This window comes from Limanda limanda, chromosome 3 (genome assembly GCF_963576545.1).
Source record: "Limanda limanda chromosome 3, fLimLim1.1, whole genome shotgun sequence".
In the NCBI taxonomy this organism is placed as follows: domain Eukaryota; kingdom Metazoa; phylum Chordata; class Actinopteri; order Pleuronectiformes; family Pleuronectidae; genus Limanda; species Limanda limanda.
The window spans coordinates 9518779-9543888 of NC_083638.1; the positions used below are offsets into that span (position 1 = coordinate 9518779).

Below are 25110 nucleotides of genomic sequence, written 5' to 3' on the forward strand. Positions count from 1 at the left end.
GGTGGTTTTTTGCAGAATGCTCTCCTACAATCTGAAAACACTGTTCAGAGACAACCTTCTCAGCGGGACCGTGTGGTGATTACTTACTTACTGTTAAGGCTGAAGACGAAACCAACATGGCAGCACGGAGCTAAAAGGATGAGGACACTGAGAGTGGGACGTCATGTGAAAGTGTGAAAGTTTCTGTGTGTAAAGTTCAGAGTCTAACAGTCTCACTCCGGCTCCTATGCTACCGAACCCTCTGACAAACAGCCCGATGTGTCTCTCAACTCATAAAGTGATGTCATGAGGCCGATGAGCAGATCTGAAGTAGATGTTTTTTGTGGGTTTTTTTTCACTCTGGGCAAAAAGCATTTATCAGTAATTCTTCATATCTTGATGAAAAAAAATGAAAAAAAGGTTAAAAATAACATTATGAAAATCTCTTAATAACATATCAAATTGAACAGAAAAGGACATTCACCATTATTAAATATTCCTTGTGACATATTGTATTATCAACACATAAATATCTATGCATTTCTCTGTGTCGAAACTAAAGCTCTCGCAATTACACATTTAATTCTATATTACCTTATAATATTCCCATATAGCCTACATACTGTGTCATTTATAGCTTATATCCTTGAATTCAAAACAAATAAATATTCAATAAATAATGTTGATATAAATCTTTTGTTTTTTGTTCTTATCAAATATCGGAGCTTGAAAAACAGAGCTTGAGTTCATTGGCCGCGGTGCGTCGGCGGCTGTCAGATGTGTTGTAGTAGCGTCCTGTGAGCAGGAGATGGCAGCAGAGAGGCCACAGGAGCAGGGTCTCCTTGACGGGAAACATCAGCTTATTACGTTCGAATCCCTTGTTCAGTAGAGAGACAATAACGTCCAACCGACGCAGGACTGACTTCCTGTGACGGAGCGGCCCTGTCCTGTCTCCTGGACGCCGTCTGTGTCTGGTCCGTGTAGGTTTCAGACAATGTGTTTCTGAATGAGGACTTGATCCAGTGAAATAGGCTTCATGTAAACTTTTACTACAGTACCAAGATGTCTGTATTGACAGATGCTTTCAGTGTGGAGCTATATTGGAGGTGGTGTGGTTTGGGCGGGTTTCTTTTTTTTTTTTAAAGAGCAGTCTCCTTCAGGTCGTTGAGGTTTGGCATCCTGCTGCGGGAGGATCGGGTAAACGTGGGTCCATTCTGCCCCGGTTTGATGCCCAACTGTTCCGGGGTGAACTGAGCGCCCTCCGCCCGCTGCAGAGCCGACACGTGCCAGCTGGACTCGATCTGTCCGGGGAGCGGGTAGCTGGGCTTGCGGCTCTTGGCCTGGGAGGTGCTGCTCACCCCGGAGTGCCCCCTGCTCTCCACGTGCCCTCGAGCCTCGGGGTAGCCCGCTTTGGAGGAGGGCTGAGGCGGGTTGGAGAGGGGGGCTTGGAAGCGCAGGTCTTGAGGAGGAGGAGGAGGAGGCTGTCCTTGATTTGAGGAAGAGGGGGAGAGGTGAAGGAGCCGGCGGAGGGACTTGAGTTTGTGGCTCTGGGAGGAGAGAAATCATTGTTGTGATTCCTACAGTTTTATGCAACAATTTGAATTTTTGAAATTGTTGTTGGTGCAAGGTGGTGCGGTGCAAGAAGGATCTCCAGTCTGAATCTTGGTTCTTTCTCTTCAGAGTTTACATTTTCATCCTTTATTCACTACTGCTTTCTACTACAACCAAAGACATGCAGATTGGAGTTGATTGGTGATTCTAAATCGACCGTGGTAGTGAATGTGAGCATGCCTCTATACGTTGGCCTTGTAATATGCTTGAGACCTCCCCCATCTAATTTATGCATATTCCCATTATCTATACAACATATCCTTTAAGGGTACTGGGGGGTTGGAGCCCATTCCATCTGACATTGGGTGAGAGGCGGGGTACAGGTCGCCATCGTCACTGGGCCGACATACCAAGACAAAGTAAATTCACTCTCACATTCACATCTACGATCGTTTTAGAATCTCCATTTAACCTCACAACGAGTTGCATGTCTTTGGACTGTGGGAGGAAGCCGGAGAAAACCTACGCAGAAAAACGAACTAGTATTCAAACCAAGAACCTCAGTGGCGACAGTGCTCACCACTGCTCCACCCTGCCAGCCTCAATTTCCACATTCTGCAAGTGATATCATTATACTCGATGTCATTTTGGTGCAAGACTCATGATCTTCTACTTACCTGTGAGTGTGAGTCCACGGGTTTCTCTTGTGGCCAATCACTGACTCTCTCTCTCTCCCTCCCTCTCTCTCTCTCCCTCTCCCTCTCTCTTTCCCTCTCGCGTTCTCTCTCTCGGTCCCGGTCCCGGCTCTGATCTCGCTCTCGGTCCCTGTCTCGGGATCTCTCGCGGTTTTTCCGCCGGCTGCCGTGATGAGAGGAGGACTTGGAGCCCCTCTGCAGCGACAGGTGTTCCTGTCCGATACCGATGACCTAACATTGCAGAAACAAAAGACAGGAACATGATCAGTTTGTGTTTCAACTTTGAGTTTTCATCACACAACACGTCTCACTCAAATCAGGTCTCAGATCCTGGTGAGGTTCCTCATGCATCCCTCTGGCAGGACCAGACAAAGCACAAGGACGGGGTGATGGTGATTAGTGATGATGATTTATTCTCTTGTGTCAAAGTGGGGAATGACAAACGACAAATTAAAAAATATTCTTATGATCAATTAATATGTTTCTTGTTTTCTGATCAGTTGTTTAGTAAAGGGGACATCTTCATCTTTCTCATCAACAGCTAAAAAAGAGGGATTAAATGAATACTAAAGGAAAAAAGGAAAACATTTAATTTGCAACTCTAAAACTAGCAAATATGTGTCTTCCCTTTTTCTTGATAACTGATTTAAGTATCACTTTGTAACTGAGCAACAGCGCCCTCTGCAGCAACACGTGGTTAATTATTCCTCACAATGTGCTGTGACTGTGTCGTTCCTCTCACTGAACTGAAAACAAATGATTACCCTTGATCCCCAGCTTCCTGAACCAGAAGAGCTGCAGCTGTATCTAATCCACCAAACTCTGTTGACAACTCCTCATAACAGTAGTTTTTAAACTGATCTACAGCTCGGCATTACTCTTGAACCTACAGGAACTGATTCCGACTATTTCAGCTGCGACTATAAGTCATTTCAAACTAAATAAAAGCGAGATATCAGAGTAATTTTTAAGCTGTTGTTTTAAGGTGGAAAAGTTTCACAGTCTTGCTTTAAAGGAAAACTTAGTTATGAATTAAATCAGAGGAGGCACTTGAGAGGTGCTACTTGGTAGACTGAGTATTATCAGTTTTCAGTATTTTTGCTAAGCTAGGCTAACCGGGTGGCAGCTTCATATTTAATGGACGAACACGAGAGATGTTTTGACCCTCGAGGTAAACAAAACAAAAATATGAGCTACTCTCTTAATCATACAGCCTTGAATGAAAATGTCTGTAGTTTGAGGTTGAACACGTGCTGGTTTGTGAGTTTATAGAAATTATACAATGATATAACTGCAAGGGATGAGTCCGGACGTGCAGATGTGTCGGCCTCACAAACTCACACTCTCCTCACCTCTCACACTGCAGCATGAGATAAATGTCTCTTGTGAATGGACACATACAAGACAAAATGGACGCACAGACCGCGTGCAGCATTCTACTCAAAGCACATTTGAAATCCTTCTCCGTCGATCATTCGCGAAGATCTGGAGAGGATTTCAAAGCGCCTCGTTGCGGTGAGTGCGGTGTGAGTGGACATGCAGCTGTAGTGTTGAGGTTAGATTACTGGTGAGGCAGGGTAGGGCGCAGTAGGCTGGTGTTGTACCATGGGCGAGGCGACTACAGGGAGGACTTTGACAGCTGAGTTGTGCTTTAAGCTATTCTTAGAGCTAAAGAGGGGGAAGAGACTTTTCCTGATGCTGGGGTTCCTCCCGTCCTCTATGTCCGTCTGTAGAGCAGAAGACGCACAGCCACAGCTCTCAACACAAACCTCCGACAGCAACACAACAACAACTGCAGCACCTGACACTATCCAGTTAAAGAAACATCATTTACTACAGAAAAAAAGAAAACTAAATCAGTAACGACAAATATCTGTTAAGATAAACAGGGAGAAATTTAAACCAGCATTGAAGAATAATCCTGTTATATTAAACCATGTGTCTTATTTCTGTTTGTCTGTCTGTGATCATGATTACACAAAAACTATTCAGTACTTACAATTTAAAAAAGAATATGTTTAAAGTTATATTGACTGCTTCTTGGTCTGCTGCACTTCATTGTAGCCATAGAAATCAACCTGGTGAGTCCAGTGTTATTATCACCCTTTGACATGCTTGGTGGTTGATATCAGTAAATACATATAAAAATCTTTCAGTGTTTAGTATAAGTAACAATAAAGACTTAAGATACTGATGCTGCAGAAAATCACTGTCAGATGCACTGGTCTAAAAAAAGCCTTCACAATGAAATATAAATATACTATGGACAAGGGAGAAAAACACAAAAGGATCCAAAGGACATATTTTTATATGCGCTGAATTAAACGACAGGTGAAGACTTAAGCGATCTTACTATTTGTGTCTTCTTCTTCTTCTTCTTAATGGCTCTGAAGAAGCCTTGTTTCTCCTTCTCTTTGACGGGCTCCGGAGGGTTCATGACCATCGCCTCCGCGGCGCTCCTGAGAGGCAAATGTGGAAAATCGGCAAGTGACTCATGTTTGTAATTACAGGCTCAGGATTAAACGGTGACTTCGTTTCAGGAGTATCTTACATCAGGGCTAACAGTGAAATAGATTATGTCACAAATAGAAGACGAATAGAGTGAGAAAAGTCACAGGTCCTAAAATAACAAAAGCAGCGAGTGGCGTTCAAGATTTCAGCTTTCAGTCCGATAATAACTTTTCAAATGATTCACTTTCCAGCACAGCGAGAGACAATTATGTATATTTTACAAAATATCAAATTTTATATTAGATCCACACTCTTAAGGTTTATGAATTAATACAGACAACAAACAATGCTTCTTTTTCAACTGTCAACAAAGGAAACTAGAATTACTGTTTATAGAATCTTCATTAGTTAATTGACCGTGAGGAACATATGAGACATAGTTTGATCTGGTGGTTTCTACAGCTGAAAACTATTGAAGTTTTACAAAAATAAGTGTGAACAAAGTTTAACCAGTTCCTTGTTACAACCATGATCTTATAATGCCTGAAGTTACAGTGAGAAGAAAACCCACCAGTCAAAAGCCGTCTGGCGTTTGGAGTGGTTGCCCATGACGACAGGGTCTCCGGATACAACGGGGACGACCGGCCCTCGACCCTGGACGACGCCGTCGTGGAAAGAGGAGGAGTTGTCTGGTCTTGGGGAAGGAACTGAAACAAAACAAGTAGAGAAAATAATAAAAAGTGTTGCGATCGAGATTCTTTGGCTTCACTATAGGGAGATTGTCATGTGGTCCATCTTTATGTGAAGTCTATGGGTGATTCCTTAAGAATTTTCAGTTTTCCTCTGATTGACTGTTTCTCTGGCGCCACCAGCAGGACGACATCTGTTTGTTTTACTGAAATAACGGTTTAATGGACTGTCGTTAATATTTGCTGCAGCCATCTGTTTCCCCCAGATAATGAGATGTTATAAATTCATAATCTGCTGACTTTCCCTCTAGCGCCATCACAAGGTCAAAGTTACACTAATCCATAACTTGTATGATTTGTATTACTGATTGATGATGTGGTTTGGATTAGCAAACTGAATTATGCCCTGTTCTATTCTCTTATATTGCGTATTTTCATGTTCCATCTCATTTAATTTATTTCAAAAATCCCATATATGTATATATTTTATTTGACAGATCTTTCTGTCTCATACTTTGTTATGGAAAACATTTTGAATATCATTGTTGTTGAAAGCTTTGTACAGAAACTACCATTAGGTATTTGAAAGATGTAGTTTAAAACACATTGTATTGCAATAGTAAAAAGATATGGAAGTTAATAAAAACTTAAATCATTTGTCATTTACTTCTCCTGCAGGCAACCTTAAGTAAAATAATAAAATACAGTTAAATCATGGTGTTATGTTTGCAGATGCCTGTTTCTTACCTCGGTAGAAGCTGCCAACTCTCCTCGGCATGGACTCAGTGAAGATCATCCGGTTCTCCTTGGAAGAACCTCCATCTTCCCCATGAGGGTCGTGGTACATACCCACCTAAGAAACGCACAGACAAGATTCCTCGGTACCCACAGCTTTGTGACGGATCATCTCATCTAATCATCACTGAACATAAGCTGTCACATTCTTTAACGCCTCACATCACAAGACATTCCAGCTGTTCAGTGAGGTAACATTTATACCAGCGACAACGTGCAGTGAAGCTGTTGAACCTGATCAGAAACAGACAGAAAACGCAACATGGAAACCAGCGGTCAGAAGAGCTACTGTCAGTGTCGGGGGGGCGGACCTCGTTTTTAGAGCGCTGCGTATGAAAAGCAGCAACGTTGTCCCTCGCAGAGTCTTTGATGGGGGCACAAGGGTGGCTCATGTCTTTAGGGGACGGCTCACTCTGTTGAGGAGACGGACAGACGCGGTATGAAGCAGTGGCAATGAAAATGTGAAACACACACACACACCTCCTTGTAAAACACACACACGCACACACACATTAAAGAAAAAATGCACCCTTTGTCACATTGTTCGATATCTTGAATAAGAGATGTTATTGCTTCTGTGAGTTCTCATTGTTCATCAACCGGCCTCTTTTCTCTTCCTCCCCTTCTTCAGTGTTTTCCCAAATTTTACGGAATAATTTACAATCACACGAAAATATTTGAATTCACATCTTTTTGTGCTTCACTCCATCCCTTTTGATCGGAACCTTACTTATTAAATTGTTCGTTCCAATTCAAATTTTAAAACAACAAATTTCATATTGTAGCTTTTAATTTACCTGTTGATTTAAATGTTTTGTAAGATCATCATCAATGACATGTGTGTCTTTCTGATAGAGAATACTGCAGCTCCTATTATATATTGTTTTATTTAAACAAATATTTAGTTTAAAAGCATCTCAATCCTTCTTTAAAAAAATCACAGACATGACATCAGAGTATCTGAGACCATGTACTTTTTAAGAATGAGCTGCTTCACTTATTCTAAGTCATATAAGCGTCAGCTAAATTCATTTTTTTTCTCGTTAAGATCCACACTATTCTGGCAGTTGACTTTTTATGCCTGAGAATAAGAACAATGCAACACTGAAGCTGTAACGGACCCAAATGGAACTTTTCTTTTGTACAGTGACAGTTTCAGTGTTTTAGGATGAATGTTTCCTTTGACTCTTCCACACTCTCAGGACGTGTCCCCCACTAACCCTGGTCATGTCGTCGGTGCAGTCCTCTCTGGATGAGCTCACTGAGTGTCCGGTGAGGTTGGTGCGGTGCTGCAGCTGTGGGGAGAGGAGCTGCAGGCTGCTGGCTCTCGTTGGTATCACCTGGCCCGGCGGGGGCAAGCCTGCCATCCCACCCTCCTGGCCGTGGGGCCGGTGGCGCTCCCTCCTCACGTACATGGAGTGGCGTTGGGGGCGCTGCTGGGAGGAGAAGGGGGAGGTGTAGCCCAGGCCGTAGTGATAAGACTCGTGTGGGGAAGGCAGAGTGTGAGTGGAGGGCATCCCCCCTCCTCCCGGGTCTAAGAGCTCCGGAGCGCCGATATCCTCTGGAGAAGAGAGGAGAGATATTTATTAATCACTAATTCTATTTTATTTTTTACAATATTGTGTATCAAATATCTTCATATTGCTTCTTTGTCCAACAAACCATACAAATCATATTAGAAAGATAAAAACAGCAAACCTCATATTTGACAAGCTGGAAATTGACAGTTAACTTAACGTTTATTTTTAAAAACTGTAAATAGTTTAAATCCAAATCATATAATCGTTATGTCTTGTGCTGAATAGATTTAATTTATCAGTATCACCTGTATCTGCTAATATTTTATTCACAATTGGAAAACAACCAAAATGATTTAAAACAAATTGAACTCCTACTCCTACCTGGAGTTAAAGGCTTGTGTCTGGACTTGTGTCTGGAGGATGAGTCCAGTGTGCTGCTCTCCATGCGGACGTTGCCGCTGCTACGAGAGGCGGGGCTGTGTCCGGTTCGATCGCTGTGTCGGGTCGAGGGGCTGCCGGGGGGCCCCTGAGGACCCGAAGGGGCATTGAGGTCTAAGCAGCTGGCAGGGAAGAAGCGGGCGCTGGGTCCCACCCCCGCTGTTGTGTTGGAGTTTGGGTCGTCCGGGTGGAGCCGGCCGTCGCTGAGGTTCCCGACCGATTTGGCGTCGCTCAGCGCGCTGTGGCTCTTGGACAGGCTGAGATAAGAGGCCGAACTCTTAGACGAGGAGGACATGGATCCGTGGGCAGAGTCGGCCATACTGTGGGTGTGTCGGCCATGTTGTTTCTCCGCTCCAGACTGCAGTGTGTTTGTCTTTCCTTCCAGGAAGGTGTGTCGGCCGACCTGCTGCTGCTGCTGCTGCTGCTGCTGCTGCTGCTGCTGCTGAGAGCGAGACGAGCTGGATTTGCTGTGGCCGTACTTTCCCCCGTGCCCCTGGTCCGGCAGCTTCGTGGAGGGTCCCATGCTGAAATCAAACTCAGTCTTTCCTTTGACCTCTTTGGGACTGAGGAGGTGTGGCAGGTTGTTGTTTGCCAGGTCTTTGTTGGAGGAGGCAGAGCGATTGAGGGTCTGGGACATGTACTGGCCCTTGGGGTGGAGCACGGGACTCAAACTGGACGGGGCCGGTTTGTTGCCATTCAGGAAGCTCTCATTGCCGAGGTGATGGAGGTCCCCGTGGCGAGGGAGGCTGGAGCACTCTTTACTGTTGGAGCGACGGCTTGAGCTCTTAGTGTGACTCCTGGAGGAGCAGTGGGGGGAACAGTTAGTCAATACACTTGGGAGGGGGTCTTGAGTTTGGACATCTGTCCTCGGCCCTATGGACGGACAATCTGAAAACATAATGCCTCTGACCACTGGTTGTTGCCGACATGGAGGAATTAAAAAACAGGCTTATAAAATCACATTACATTCTGTGTATCGGGATCTTTCCACATCAAATAGCCCTGGGATAAGAAGAAACTGTGACATGAAATACAAATAAAGGAATCAGTGAAACCTGGTAGGAACTGTGTTCTCTCCATGATGGTGTGTTTTCCTCTTGGAGGAGCGCGGCGGGTTGGGCGATGCAGGAGAAGGCCTCTCTCTCTCCGCCTGCCTCAGAGGCTGGAAGGCCGGATGGTTCAAACTCTGCTCCGTCAGAAAACGCTCGGTGGGGTTTAGCAGCAGCAGGTTCTGAAGAGAAAAGACACAAACAGGGAAGGAAACTGTTTTACTGGCACGTGTTTATGTTTATTTTATATATTACTTACTGACAAAGGTTTAAAGTTTTACAGTGGACAGATTAGTTTGAGTTCTGTGCTTCTTTGTATTTTTACCTTCATCAGATCCAGCATCAGAACACTCAAGATGCCTTGGTACCTTCTCTCCAGAGTCTGAGGATGAGTAACTGAGGGAAACTGATACACACACACACACACACACAAACAAACACACACACACACACACAAACAAACACACACACACACACACACACACACACACACAATTAAAATCCAAACTGAACTTGTTATGCACTTTTTAAATTACTATTAGGATTTTCAATATACCGTGTATACGTAGGTAGATGTTTGTGCCAGTATTCGCAACACACATCTGACAGAAATCTATCACCGGCTCACACTAAACAAAATATCGAACACACACACACACACACTCACACACAGACTCATACAGACACATACACACACACGCAAAGTCTAGTTTGGTTGTCTGGGACATTTTCTGGTGCTGCTAAACTGAACACCAAACACCTCATGAGTCACAGCAATCCACTCAGTCATGGTGCTGGGAACGCTGCCACGACAGAGAGAGAGAGAGAGAGCAAAAGAGAGCGAGAGAGAAGGAGAGAAGGAAAGAAGGACACAAAGCTGGAGAGAGAAGGAAAGGAGGTAAAACAGAGGAGGAGGAGGAGTAGAAAGACGGAGACAAAGCAGAGAAAACAAGAAAGCAATAACAAAAGGATGAGAGAACGTCTCTTACCCTGATTCCATGAAACCGAGGGTTGTTGTAGAAGAGTTTCATTTGCTCGGCAGGGAGTGAACCCAGAACCTTCTGAATGGTGAAGAGCTGGAGGTGAAACGAAGCATCATAGTTTAACATGACAGTAGATATGACTTTACACGTTTACGGACAAAACTCTACTTCTACGATATTTGTAATGTTTATAAGCAATTTTAAAAAAGGATGAAAAATGTAATTTTAATGACGCCCCGTGTATAATGCACACCTCTAGGCTAGTCTGACACGCCCCCTAACAAAACCAGGTGAAGCGGTTGACCAATCACAAAAGAGTGGACCAGCTGGCCAATCAGAGCAGACTGTGCTTTATCGGGAGGGGTTTCTTAAAGAGACAGGTGCTAAAACCAAGGGTTTCAGACACAGGCTGAAAAGAGGAGCTGCAGAAATGGACTGTTTGAGGAGAAGTCTGACACACTGTCATCATATCGATGTTAATTACTGTCATTATCTATTTATTCACAGCACTGTGGAGATATAGAGCACTCTTTCATCAGAGAAAAGGGATAATGATGGAAATGAGGGGAGAGCATGTCCCAGCAAATCCATTTATTCCATGTTGCTATCCCATCTTTCATCCCAACAAATAAATCAATAAACTCATGGCGGCACAACTAAGGATTACTTACATTTTTACTAATCTCTTAATTAATCAATCCTTAAATCCGTACTGTTGTCTTATACTTGTGTCCTTGTGACGTCCCATTTAAAAAACTATTTCACTCCTTAAAAAATATCAAGCCCCGGTTGGCCCGGTTTGTCAGATACAGAGAATCAAACAGTTTATTTATCTGAGCAAGCTAAAGCTTAAAAAAGACGATATAAAGAAAAAGCTTCACATATGAGAAGACCTACCGTAAAATGATAATGATTTCTCATATTTAACGCTGTTTAATCTGCGACTTGTTTTCTCACCAACCTGATCAATCTCACTTTCCCCCGGGAACAAGGGCTGTCCATCGCTCAGCTCCCCGAGGATACACCCCACAGACCACATGTCCACGGCTTTTCCATAGGGAGCCCTGGGACGGATGGAGAGAGACGAAGAGACAGAATATCACTCAGGTGAAAAACAGCAGGGAGGCTACACAATAATGGCTGTGGTGAAAAATGATACCACCAAATTAAATGGAAACCACAATGAGAATGATGGTGAGAGGATGGTCATTATTAGTGGTGGTGCTGCAATATAGAATAAAGCAATGGATGCTGTATTTCTCATGAGAAAGATGGTCATTTCTGAGGGAACGGAGCTGAGGAGTCTGGTGAGAAATGGCGAGAGATCTGGCAGCAGAGAAGCAGAGGAGCTGTGGTGTTGGAGGGAGAGAGTATTTGAGTGGGTGGCATTCAAACGCTGTCTCAATAAATGTTCCAGGGCATTTACTAAATCAGGCTACAGCAGCGAGGCTAGATGACGTTCAGCCGTCTCCGAGCGAGAATGGACATTTAGCAGCACCCGCAACAGAAGCATTGAAAACAACTGAGATATTAGATCTCAGGATTCAGTGAAGAGCGGAAAAGGTTCATGTCTGATTCTGAAGCAGGTGAATCATCGACACACGTTTAACAGTGCTGAGGACGAAAACACACAAATGAGAGAAAATCCTCTCTGGGACTAATAACACATGTACAAAATGAATACAGCTCTTTACATCTCATTAAAGGGACTCTTACCTTTGTTGCATTTTTACACTTTTTGTGGATAAGGTTAAATTGGTATTAATAAGGTAATGACACTCTAAAATGCAAGACAGACCCACCAGGAGTTAAAGCAAACAATTATTTCACTCTCGTAATATTTAGTGAAAACTTCAACCAATAAAATTCTTCGGACCGAAGGACCTTATTGGCCGACAGACCTGTCTGTTTGCTGCATGGAAACAGACAGGAAGCCCGTCTGCTTCTTCTGGCGCATTCGGGCCCGCGTCATCAAGGCGCGTCCTCAACTATAGGGTTTGTTTTGATTCCACGGCAGACAGTAGCGAGTAGCGACCGTATCGACCGTAGCGACTGACGATGGCAGACCAAAGTGGTCCACGGCGTACTGAAACAGCCGCTCCCAGGGGGAAAAACAAAAGAAAAAACACCGCGGATGGGAACGAGGGGGTGGGGCATTGGAGGAAGGCGGGATGATTCGAATGTGCTGTAATTCTCAAATGCAACAAAGGTAAGAGTCCCTTTAAATAAACATTAACAATAACGAACAGTACATTTAACCCTTGTGTTTCACAACTCTAGTACTCCATTACTTAACTTCTTAACCTGTTATTATTACTATGTTTAATGATATTATTGAATTTGACTTGACTTCATTGTTGTTTAGTGTCCCTCAAACCTCACCTGTCTCTCTGTCACAACCTCTTCTGTCATATGAAAGTAATGTGTATTGTGCTACTTAGGCATAAAATGTCTTACATTAAGAAACTGTACATTAAGAAAATATGTCATCCTGTAAATACATTTAAACCAATTAGACAAAGACAAAAAATAGGTTAACAGGTATTTTGATAATAGTTAAAACTGTTTAAATATTTTTTTTGAACAATATCACTCCTCTGTTTATGGATTTAGTTTGTTCTCTTCTCCAATGAGAAGATATGCTGCCTTACACTTATATTTATCCGCTTTAATTGGATATCTTGTGAGTGAGGTGATGGTTTTAACCACTGTACCACCGTGATGCCTCAGAAACCTTCGCGTATAAAAATGATGGTGTTCAAGAGATTAAATAAATACTAAGATTGATATGCAAAATGCGACAGAATGAGGACAAATTTTATTTCGACTTGTTTCTCTGGTTTCTCACACAGACTCACACACAGACTCACCCCAGCAGCAGCTCAGGTGAGCGATACCACCTTGTGGCCACATACTCTGTGTAGTTGGCGTCAGTTCCCTCCGACAGGTTACGAGCAAAACCTGAGCCAGAGCAATAAAAATCATTATGACTGCAATAATATTTAGACATTCTACCGTCCTTCATGTAAAGGTATTAATGGCAAATTGGAGAGAATAAAGTTCAATCAACAGTCAAATTAAGTAACAGCATGTGACCGGACTCGAACCAGTTATGTCACTGCAGGCGGGTGGAGACTTTAGATCACTGCTGGACAGTGAGTTCCTTTTCATCACAACAATCACGATAAACAGAAGACAGCTCCAACAGTGAATAATACAGATCTCACCCCAGCTGACTCAGTGGGATCACATTAGCCAAATATGCAAAGATAACTGACAGTTTGATTTTGAAGAAGAAGAACATCTAAATATGCACTTCACACCTGAGAAACTGTAAAAACACAAAACTATTCTGTATCAATACAGTTCATTCATATTTATACTTCTATAGCTTTACTTTGAAGTAGGTTTCCTGTGGTGGATTAGTTGTTATAACAACCACCAGAGTACATGTTATACTTCTGTTCGGCTCCTTCCCACTGACAGAATCGATCTTTCTAACACGCAGCTTACAAGCTAACAAATTAATGGTGTGATTTTTTTTGTACTGTGAACTGAGCAAAAGAATCCGAACAGGCAAAAATTAAATCACAGATTCAAAAATAATTTTCACAGCATCAAAACGATTCCACACATGCAGCAGAACATCAAATAGATCACTAGTAAAAGATCGGCTGAGTCCAAGCAGATTGCTTCATTTTTACAACTCAATGTGAAAATGTGAATCCGATAAGATCATAAACCAAAGACTCACCAAAGTCACAGAGTTTGAGGACGTCCTCAGAGCTGATGAGGAGGTTCTCAGGTTTGATATCTGAAATAGAAACATACAAAAGCTTGTTAAAGCAACACTGTGTAACTTTCACTGAGGACAACCTCCTCTGCTGTTGGGCTATGTTTTTCATACTTGTTTCAAGTTTTCTTCAATTCAGCAGGATGTTCATTTCGTAAATCATGGTCCCATTTAAAGTCAAATAGACGATAAAGCACGGTATGCATTGAGGCTTGGATATTGTGTGACTGACAGCTAGTATCGTCCAATGGATGCAGGTCGCAGGTGGATCTGCACCGTCCTCGAGCTCCCCTCCAAATATGGTCACTTCTGGTTTCAAAAAAACCAAGATGGCTCTGGCCAACATGGCAAATGGGAGGCTTCAAAGCTGCAGCTTTAAACCATTGGATATATTTTGCAGTAAAGGGACATGAAGACAGCAGGACAGATCAACTTCTCACCTCTGTGTACGATCTCATTCTTGTGACACCAGTTGATGGCTTTGATGAGCTGGTAGATGTAGCTGCGGACTTTGTCTGGCGCTGCACCGTTGGGAAGTTCCTCCAAGAGCTCCAGCATGTTCTGCAAAAGCAAACAGCAATTACACCTCTGAAGAGCGATACAGGATGTGTGGTGCAGCCTCAGCTACTTGACATATGGAAAGTGTGCTTTAAAATATGAATCATTTTCAAGTATTTCCTAAATCATCCTCAGAGTGGGGGATTCCTTTCCCTGGTCTTGGTGCTTTAACCCTGACAGGGCAGCAAGTGGGGACACCTTTGCTCAAATGATTGGAGTACAGCATGAAAATAAAGCCTGTCATGAAATAAACACTTGGCTGGATACCCTGGCAACACAGTGGGGAATACCATTATTCACCAACAGCATAGTTCATATGTTGCCATGGTGATGCTTTTTTATGTTTAACTGAGCAGCCTCACTGTCCTGAAACCGAGTCCATGCAGCAGAATAGCAATGTGAGAATGAATGTGTGCACAGTGAAATCAACATGATCGCTCTGCTGACCCTCTCCACATATTCAAAGACCAGGTAGAGTTTCCCCCTCCTGCGAAACGCCTCCTTCAGCTCCACGATGTTGTCCTGCTTCAGAGTCCGGAGCATCTTCAGCTCCCGAAGAGTCGTCTCCTTGACCTCCTCATTTTCTGTACGGAAATGAAAGAGACAGCGGTGATGCGGTCGATCGCCTCCTCCTCCTCCTCCTCCTCTTCCTCCTCCTCCTCCTCCTCCTCCTCCTCCTCCTCCTCCTCCTCCTCCTCCTCCTCTCCCTCCATGTGTCCCTTCACTCACCTTCGCTGTCTTTGAACTTCTTGATGGCCACCAGCTCATTGGTTTCCTGCAGAGATGTGAGGACGTGATTTGGGTGTAAGACAAGAGAAAAAAACTTACAGTGTCGAACAGAGGTATCAGCGACTTTCCAAGGCAGACGGAAGGAACATAAAGATCAGAGTAGAAGTAAGAAATAAGGAGAATTGGAGGAACGAAAGGTGGAAATGAGAAATGGTGAGGATATTTAAATTGATTTCCTGCCCACTGTCAACATCAAAAGAGCCAAGGCAGTGCTCTCATTTGAATTATTTCACCACAGGGCGCTTGCACACACAGAAACAGCACATCCTTGGCACAGTTAATAAGGATCAGATTACTTGAACGACCTTGCAGAAGCTGATTCAGAGATTTACCATATACATTTGTTTCAAAGTCCATGTGCATGCCACAGATTTAACATAAGTGTGCACTTTGACTGCAAAACAACAGAAGGCTCGGCTCTGTTTCTGACATCAATGTTTTACTCTGACTGCACAAGATTCAAGAGGAGCTTAAGTTCTGAGAAAATTGATATCTTGTCTTTCACAATGTTTAGATCCAGATCGGGATGGTCATTTTTGTATGTGAGAAACAACAGTAAAAGGGGAATATTGTCAAAATAAAAGCAACTGCAGGGATCCAGTGATGATGGGAATGTTCATCCCATGTCTCAGATACAGAATCTATTTCACATGCAGCAGCCAGCTCAAGGTCCTGGACTTTGATGTTGTGGATGTTTTTTTGTTGTTGAAGATGATAAAGAATATCTGGGTTAGGGTAAGATTACTCTGTGTTCACAGCTTTTTAATGAGCGGAGTAAAAGTGTGGAGCTAAAGTCCTTGATAAATGAGGGAGGAGACTCAGGGGTTTGGATGTAAAATGCATCATATTGTTAGAGAAAATAATCTCATATTCAGATGAGAGTTGTTCAGAGGTGTGCACGGCTCACTTCATAAAGACTGAGCCTCCACACTATAAACCCAACATCCTGCAAATCGTACAACAACGACACATTTTTTAAAAATATCTATATTAATATTCCTGCTGTTCTTTTCTTGCACCGCTTGCCACAATCATTTTATGTCTTTAGACTAAATTAAAGCTATTTCATCTTTCTAATTTATTCTTGTAAAAATACTACCTTATTATCATAATATTGTGACTTTATCTTCAATTATGACTTTCCTCTCATAATCCTACGACTTTATTTTCACTAACAACTTCATTCTCATAATATTACGACATTATTGGCAAAATCAGATATATGGCCCTACGTCAAAACATACCTCTAAAAGAGTGATGTTATAGTTTCCTGCAAGCTACACATTCTTTTTTAAATCCTGGAACATGTGCATACATTTGCTATCAAGACATTATTTTCCCTCAATGCTGGACCCAAGACAATGGTCCAGAAGAAATCACAACATACAGGCCAATCTCTGTCTCATTCCATCTATTGTCCTGTTGTCTGCGGAGGGTCAGAGAACACAGTCGGCCTCAGTGTGAAGCGGCGGCCACACGACGAGGAGCTGCTCGTCACAAGCGGCGCTCTCACTCACACGAGCCGATTGTTTGCGTGAACGCACTGTTTTTTAATACAACCATGTGTTTCACAACAGAGTCCATGAAACTAAACAACATGGATTCACAGCTCCAGCAGCATCGTGACCGTACAGTTTTAGTTTCCAGGCCTTTGTCTGAATAACGAACTGGAACATTTAGTGTTGACCAGTAACACGCATGCTAACACATGGGACAATTCCAGCTCTGCGGCTTTGCAACGTGCTGATGATGCTTGTGCCCGTGTGAGGTGCCTCTGACCTCCACTCATTTACCTTTTGAGCCACTGTTAAGTCAGCACGGCTAAGAATAGCATCAGGCTCGTTAATTTTCTGCTGATGTCATGAGCAGGTCCTGATTGTCACTTTGCACAAAAGAATAAAGCTTTAATGTTTCCCTTGTTTCCACAGAAATCAGCCATGAATGCAATAATAAATGCAAATAGCCGATGATGATGCAGGGGTTTGTTAGTCAGTTTGAAGAAAGTGATGCTTTTAGAGCATATGACTAGAATGGCCAAGGCCCAACAGTCCCTTTCTGAAACTACATTTAAATTATTTTTATCAACCAACCAACCAACCAACCAACCAACCAACCAACCAACCAACCAACAAACAAACCAACAAACCAACCAACAAACCAACCAGCTAATCTTCCAACCAACTAACAAACAAACCAACCAACCGACCAACCAACCAAGAAAACAACCAACCAACAAACCTTCAAACTAACCAACAAATTTACCAACCAACAGAATAAACACACATATAGACATAACCTTCTTGCTGCCAGAGGTAATTACACAGATTGTTCCAGAAAGTATTTGGATCAAGTTACTGTTGCTGAATTAGGTTTTTACCCGTTACTCAGTACAAGGGTTCACTTATTTTTCCACCAGCAGTGTTAACATTTGCAGGATATTTTCAACAGAGACGCACAATATACAAATTTTGTCATTAGTTTAAGCACATTGTGTTTTGTTAACACTTGCGACTCAGTTCACTTCCCTGTGGGGTTCACTTCTTCACTTCTTGCCAATGTATAGCCAACACAGACTAGAGGTAATTAATTAACATGTCAGCACTACAATGCGGCATAGAAATACTGTATAGTCACCAGGAAACACTGGCTAGCGTGTAGGTTGTGCTATTGTCACTCCCGAAACACAAATTCAAGATAACACATAAGCCTCCATACACACACCCACAATACAACACTTGTATAAAGTGGCAGGACATTGCACAAACGCTGGCACACATTCGCTCGACCCATTAAATCAACCATCAAACACTTAATATACTGTACTGGAGGATGTACATAATTTATACTGGGACACGTTTAAAAAGCATTTAGTTTCTTCATAGAAGAAATCAATTGTCCGGCTGGGGTAAAGCCCGGCGCTCCACCGCCCTCTGATTTCCTCAGGTCTGCTAGACTCCTATTAGGGTGACCCATTTACCAACATAGATTCATATTCAATACTTCCCTCTCAATCTCGTCCACTCCCCCCCCCCCCTCCCCACACACACACACACACACACACACAAACACACACACTGCTTGTCTCTCTCTCCTTCTGCCACCCTGCTCTCCTTTGCCCTGCTTCCATCTGAGAAAAGTAAAAATAACTGCTCTCTTGCAGGAAAGCTACAAAGCTTTTATTGCCGTGGCCTAAGTCTGTAAAAGAATTCCCTACAATGTTATCAAAGTGTGAAACATGTCACTTGTCACTTTTTAGTAACTTCCTGCTTTGAAACACTTACCGTCTATTTAACAAAGCGACAGCTAGACTGGTGATATGAATTTTTTTATGAAACTGAGATTTGAGAATCAAATGTGTTGCAGCTATGAAAACATCTGGTTCAAGACGACATCTCTACTTCCCCCTATTGTTCCGAAATGAAGCCGAATTAGTGATAGGAGGATGGATCCATAGTATCAAGGTCCCACAATACATGGACTCGACCAATCGTGGGTCAGTCTCAGGTGTCAATCATTATGTTTCATCACGTTTTTACAGCATCATATAACCAATTCAAACCAATTTAGTACAAACATGAACACTGGGACACACATCAATGTAATATGAATTACCTTAAATGACAAATGGGATCTTTTATTTGACATGTGCTTTGACTTTTGATTTTGTCCCATCCACTAACATGGAGTAGGCATGGTTTATAACCTATAGTCCAACCAGCCACCAGGGGGTGGCATCAAGCTGCTTTGGCTTCTTTTTAGGGACACATACAGAATATATTTACGTTAGCATAGTATATATATATATTATTCATGTAGCTTTTTTACTCGAAAATTACTTTTATTAACACATTTGTCCATATAGGAATATATTGAATATATACAGGGTTTATCATATTTCATTTAGTTTTTTCATATTTGAAATGAGTTGTTCTACTTGTTGGTTTCCTCACTGAGGTTCTTTGTTTTTGTTTTCAGGGCAGTGGTTGAGCAAGATGACGTCTCTTCTTGAGACCGAATAGACCTAATCAATAATTACAATCATCTGTCTCGCCCTCTCACTCTCTCTCTCTCTCTCTCTCTCTCCACTTATCTCTCCAAAATAACCTCTATTAGTTATTTATTTCAAACAACAATAATCAAGCCAAGTAATTCCGAAAAGCCTCATCACAGACACAGACGATCCCTGCTTCCCACTGACCCTGCGAGCCAGCGAGCTCCGTGTTTCCACAGATTAGTCATCTGTGCAGGTAGCCCTGGTTAACTCTGCAAACATGCACACATCAAAAGATTCTGACGCCCCTCTGTCCCAAATACCATTTCTGCCGCATCGCTCTCACAAATGCAGCACTTAACAAAAGACCTGAGTCAGAGCCCAAACACAGAAATGTGTCAACTGATTTCCACATTCACTGACTGTTGCATTTAGATTTTTTTTTAACAAATTCGGATGCTGCTTCTCCAGTGGAGCTTCAACCTGCCTCTGTCGCGGCTGCAACTTCCTCTCTAACCTTCACGTCTTGCTGAGCGTGTCATTTTGCTCATGCCTCCAGAATGCCAGCGTTTGCATGTTGAGCATATTCACTCAATGTATATAATTCATGGCGCTTTTGAAATTTTCATGAAGCTTTGAAGGAACTTGGTGTTCAAGGGACACGTTTGGGGGCTGAAATGAAAGAAACATGCACAAGTGGAACGAATACTGAGCACTAGAGGTAAAGAATGACCCTGACAAAAACATTGATTTTGACTTCCTGTAGTTTATTTCCTGCTTAGTGTCTCCAACAACATGGGCAGTAATAAGCTTGATTTGTTTTGGATCTCTGAATATAAATCTCTAAATATTTAGTTTTCACATAAAACTGCAAACAAAACAGAAACGATGACACAGATCAACTGTTTTCTGACACATTGGAATATCGCAGCAGCATTAAACATTTAAAGATGTGTTTCCATCTCTAGCTGAACGCTCTCTCTCTCCTCCTACAGCAGCTCGCTCTCATGTGCGGGGTTAGGTGTTTTTCACAAATATATCATTTTCATAGATGTGCTGACAGATGGACGAATGTAAAATTAGACTAAAAACCAAAGCAGAGCATGTCGCTTTATTAACACGAATGAACCTTTACTACACAACGGAATTTATTAATGTAGCTGTTTGATTCAGTTTAGTAGAAGTATTTCCACAAGTGATTAAAAGGTGACCGTTGCATTTTATGGATATGTATGATCTATAAACGAGTGAACCTGTAGAATAAGACTCTGTCATGTGTCCTGTCTGCTGCACACAGAGGAAAAGGTAACGGTTATGATTGTTAAAATGTGGATTAAATACGGAAAATGCAAGATGTGACATTTTTTATTACAATTTAACCAAAATTACAATATTCTCTGGATTCCTGAACTTAATACGCCCACCAATCTCCCAGACTTCCTCCCTACAATGAGGATTATTTCTATGTTTCTATTTTCTATGTTTAAACACCAATTATTGCATCATGATACACCTTTTCATGTCTTATGTTTATAAAGCTGATGCCCAGTTTAAGAAGGTCTGATACGAAGTAGCTCGATGACAATATATTAGTTGTTATACTGACATCAGATAAATGGATCCCTTTCTTTTTTGTTTCAGCAGGACTAAATGTAGAAATAGCTCTTCTTTTATAGCTGCAGTGACTTCTCACAGTTTCATCCCAGGAATAGGCACCTAAAATTACCTTCACTTCAGACAAAGAAGACTTTGACTCTGCTCTGGATTAAGTGACTGCACAAGACACTCCGTCTTACACTGAGACAGAACAGTGAAGCATTTACATGACAGATTTCTTGAATACCACAGTTCCTGGATAACTACTGTACTATCCAAAATCCTAATATCTCCTACAGTGTGATTATTTAGAATTTCTGTATCTGGGGTAAAAATTTCCTCATCATTAAATGTGTCATTCAGTTGGGATCTTGAGCCAAAATGGCGCCTGATTTCTTACCTGTATTTGATTTGTCCCTATTTCTAATATCATGGTTCACCATTAGTAATGGAAGGCTTCTGGTCAAAAGCAAACTAAACCAGAGTATAAATTAGACTTTTACTTACAATCAAAAACACATCCAGGTACAAACAGTTCCTCGACAGATTCCTTTTCACCTCTGGACACAATACTTTGATTTAAATGTTTCCATGAGTTAACCATAGAATATTAAATTCATATTTCTGTTTACATGTTACAGGACATAGCCTGACTCACATCATTACATCTACTGAGCATCATTCCACTTGCGTTTAATGTGTGATGTTACTATATACTATTGTGAGTGTTTTCTTTCTAATTTAGCAAAAGCTAAAGCTCCTTTATATTTTTTGTGTCATCAAGCAGTTGGTAAGTCTGTCTTAATTTATATATTTTATTAAACAGAGTGTGGATTCATTAATATCATATGTAAACTGTGTCAAACACAATCCTTTGATAGACTACGAGAGAAAAGGCTGATTGTTGACGGGTCACCTTCACAGAACCTGCCGCTCTCATTGAGATTAAACTCTTCATTAATGTCACTTTAAAAACAGAGGCCTGAATACAGCTGCTAATAATATTTGCTGTAATCTGCACTTAACCCTGTTCCCGTTGCATCAAACCTGGACACCACTCTGATGTTTCGTTAACACTGTTGATGGATTTAAACACTGGACCAGGATCCTCACCACCAACCACATCCTGTTTAAAGTCAATTAGACGAGCGGTTGAAAAGAAGATCAAAGGATCAAGTGACTGAAAGAAGTTACGATATTGGTCGATTCTTACGAGTTTCCCCATTGGATGTTGCTATTCCAAAATGAATTGAATAGTTTCTATCACGTGTTTAGACAAGGCAATTTTGTTTATAAATCTGGACTACATGACAGCTCCCCAAAAGTGAAGCGAAAGCGTCTTGGTTGCCTCAATGTTTGTGGATGGGACATGGACCAAACTAAAAAGTCATAGCGCATGTCAAATTAATGATTTCTGTCATTTTAGGTAGTTCTCATTGAACTGATGTAGGTCCGTGTTCGTTTAGGATTTTGAAAGCTTTTCACTTCACAAAAGCCAAAATTTAGTTTCTTTTTTTCCTCATAATCTCTCCATGAAAATGCACAAGGACACGGAGACTTCATATTACAATGTTGCAGGCAACAATATTTTCATACAAGTGACGTTAAGACTTAAAGATAGGAGAAATGCTGTCTTACCTTATGTCTGCACTTAAGCACCACTCCATACGCTCCTGCACAAGGACAAATAGAGACAAAGACAGAACATCAATAAATACTCTAAGATAATAAAAAAATGTATATTGTCTAATGTTTGTACGCAATCTTTAATTCATTAGGGTTGGAGAAAAAATTGGTTAATAACTAAAACAACTTTGAATCATTACACTGCAGTCCTCTTTGTTTGTAACATGTTGATTAAAGTGTGCTGACAAGCACTAATGTATATTTGATCACAGTTAGTGAGAATTATCAACAGTACAATAAGCACTGGGTTCCTCTGTCTTCTCACATCAGAGTGACACGGAGAAGTATGTCAGTGCAACTCACTGGAATCAGCTTCAAATGAAACAGCTGACTGACAGAATTAATGGACACGTAGTTTAGTGTGTGACACACATTTGTGAAATATCTGAAACTCATGTGCAGCGAGGGTTTAATTTGTTATCCTCATTTATTTGATCTTCTGACCTCTGATCCCACAGAGGAGGAGTCGACCAACCTTTCACCCTTATGCAAAACACACTAACACAGATGCACTGAGATATAACAGAAACAGACATATGGAAAATTCGAGATGTTTTTCTTAATTCGATTTTCGCTTATTCCAGGTATGAACTCGATCAGTTTAAGATCATAAGAAAAAGCTATTTATATGGCAGTGACTTATTCAGATTATAGGCTTAATTACAGAATATTGGTGTCCCTGTAAATTGAATTTTGATAAATATTTTCTAACCTGCCTACCTAGTTGTGAGATTAAAAATATTTGTTATAGGATTAAAAGAAAACAATGTCTGTCGACCCAAAATGTGAAAGGAGCAGTTCTCTCTGGTGTTCAGTTCTTTAACTTGTGATTTTACATCTCGCAATTAATTCCGCTTTGTCTTTTTCGAGCCCGGTCAAATTACACTTCGACACGTCCAGCAGATTAAAAGCCTGTCGGGATGGGGATGGATAACGGCCTTTAAGCTACTGGAAGTTTTTAAAAATGTGAAACACCAACGCAGGATTTTACAGTTACGTAACCACAATTGAGAAAAATGTCAAATGGAGGCAATTGGAAATAATTTAGGAGAAGAAATATTGTTCCTGTTAAAGACACTGGAGAGACATATGTGATGAATTTAATCAGGAAAGAGGGAGGCTTGTCTAATAAAGTAGAGAGATACAGGAATAAAGATCTGGCTAAAGTTGTTTAGAGTAGAACACGCAGGAAGCAGGACATGACATAGAAATATAAATTGCACTTCTCAGTTTTTGTTAACAGCTCATCGAAGGTGGTGAGAGAAGAATCTCATGACTCTGCTATAATTTTTGTTCCTGCATTGGTTATTTTTAACGCGTAGACAGAACAGAGAAAACACAAATGCAGAACTCACAACACAAATACAAACTGTGAAAACTAAACTACAAAAGCCACATAACGGAAACACAACCACAACAGCAGTGAGCCACAACTGATGTTGATAATGAAACTAGACTTTCTGTGACATGTGAGCAATCGTTTATGAAGGACAAATCAGTCGCCGCTTTTACTGCTGTGTTTTCCCAAAGTGCGCTTAAGTGAAACCGCTCTGCAGCCGTACACATGGGGTCACTCAGACATTTAGTTATTCACTAGAGAGCTGGCAGGAAAAGTTCCTGAAAATGTCTGCAGCAAATGACTCGGAAAATCTCAGGAAAATGTCGAGACATCACTGCACATGAGAAAACAGCTGGATAAAACCCTATTTCAGATAAAGGTCTGTTTCTCAATCTTCTCCAGTTTATCAGCCTCAAATTAACAATCCTTCTATATTGATTTTAAAATGTGAAGTGTGCATATTATCTGTTTAATGTAAACTGAGCCATGTGCTGCCAAAACAACCTCACATGAAGAAATACAGTCGATGACATTAGGCTCCTCGTTGGCCCTGATCACCAGGGTCAGATTTGTAGGTTAACAAACATGCAATAGGATCTGCTGTGTAGAAACCACCCACCTTCTCCCACAATGCCAAGGACTTCAAACTTATTCATCACATCACCGAGCGGGGGATTCCTCCAGCGGGTGAAACAAACTGCTCGAGTGTTAGCGAGGAGACTCCTGCTTTGACCGGCGTCTGACGGAGGGAACTGTAGAGCCCAGGAGAAAAGTAACCTGACCGCACCCCATCTTAACTCCTCTTCTTCTTCTTCTTCTTCTTCTTCTTCTCTCTTGCGCTTTCTAAAGTCACTTTCTTTTATTTATGGATCTTTCTCCAGTTGTTTTAGTCGTCTGTGAACTCCCTTTATTCCGTGACTTCTGGTTGTGCGTGACGTCCTTCTATCCAAACCTCTTAACGCTCGTACCTGGAAGATGGGAGACAAAACGGAGAAACAAGGTTTTAAAAATATGCCGTGAAAGGGTCACTCCAAGCCCCAACTTCCCATCATTCCTTGCACAGGCGGTTTATTCCTGGCCCAGATGGCAGCTAACTAGGACATGTACAGTACAGAGAGGCATTTCCTTCAGGACACGTTTAAATCATGGATGACTTCTGCACGACTTCCACACACACTCGTTCTATCCCTTCTACTCCAGCAGGCCAC

The 25110-nt window shown here is 41.8% G+C and overlaps 1 protein-coding gene across 1 annotated transcript; it reads right to left on the minus strand.

Moving 5' to 3' along the window:
• Nucleotides 1–1118: 1118 nt before the first annotated feature.
• Nucleotides 1119–24558, minus strand: cdkl5 (cyclin dependent kinase like 5). The gene is made up of 20 exons (XM_061068772.1): nucleotides 24522–24558; nucleotides 22516–22550; nucleotides 15231–15276; nucleotides 14949–15085; nucleotides 14384–14504; nucleotides 13905–13964; nucleotides 13021–13111; nucleotides 11112–11214; nucleotides 10157–10243; nucleotides 9493–9573; nucleotides 9174–9349; nucleotides 8062–8915; nucleotides 7381–7721; nucleotides 6472–6573; nucleotides 6113–6218; nucleotides 5248–5383; nucleotides 4579–4684; nucleotides 3791–3952; nucleotides 2208–2456; nucleotides 1119–1526 (listed from the first exon to the last, which is right to left on the minus strand). The coding sequence occupies exons 1-20, from the start codon at nucleotides 24556–24558 to the stop codon at nucleotides 1119–1121; spliced, it is 3438 nt and encodes a 1145-aa protein (XP_060924755.1).
• Between the last annotated feature and the right edge of the window lie 552 nt (nucleotides 24559–25110).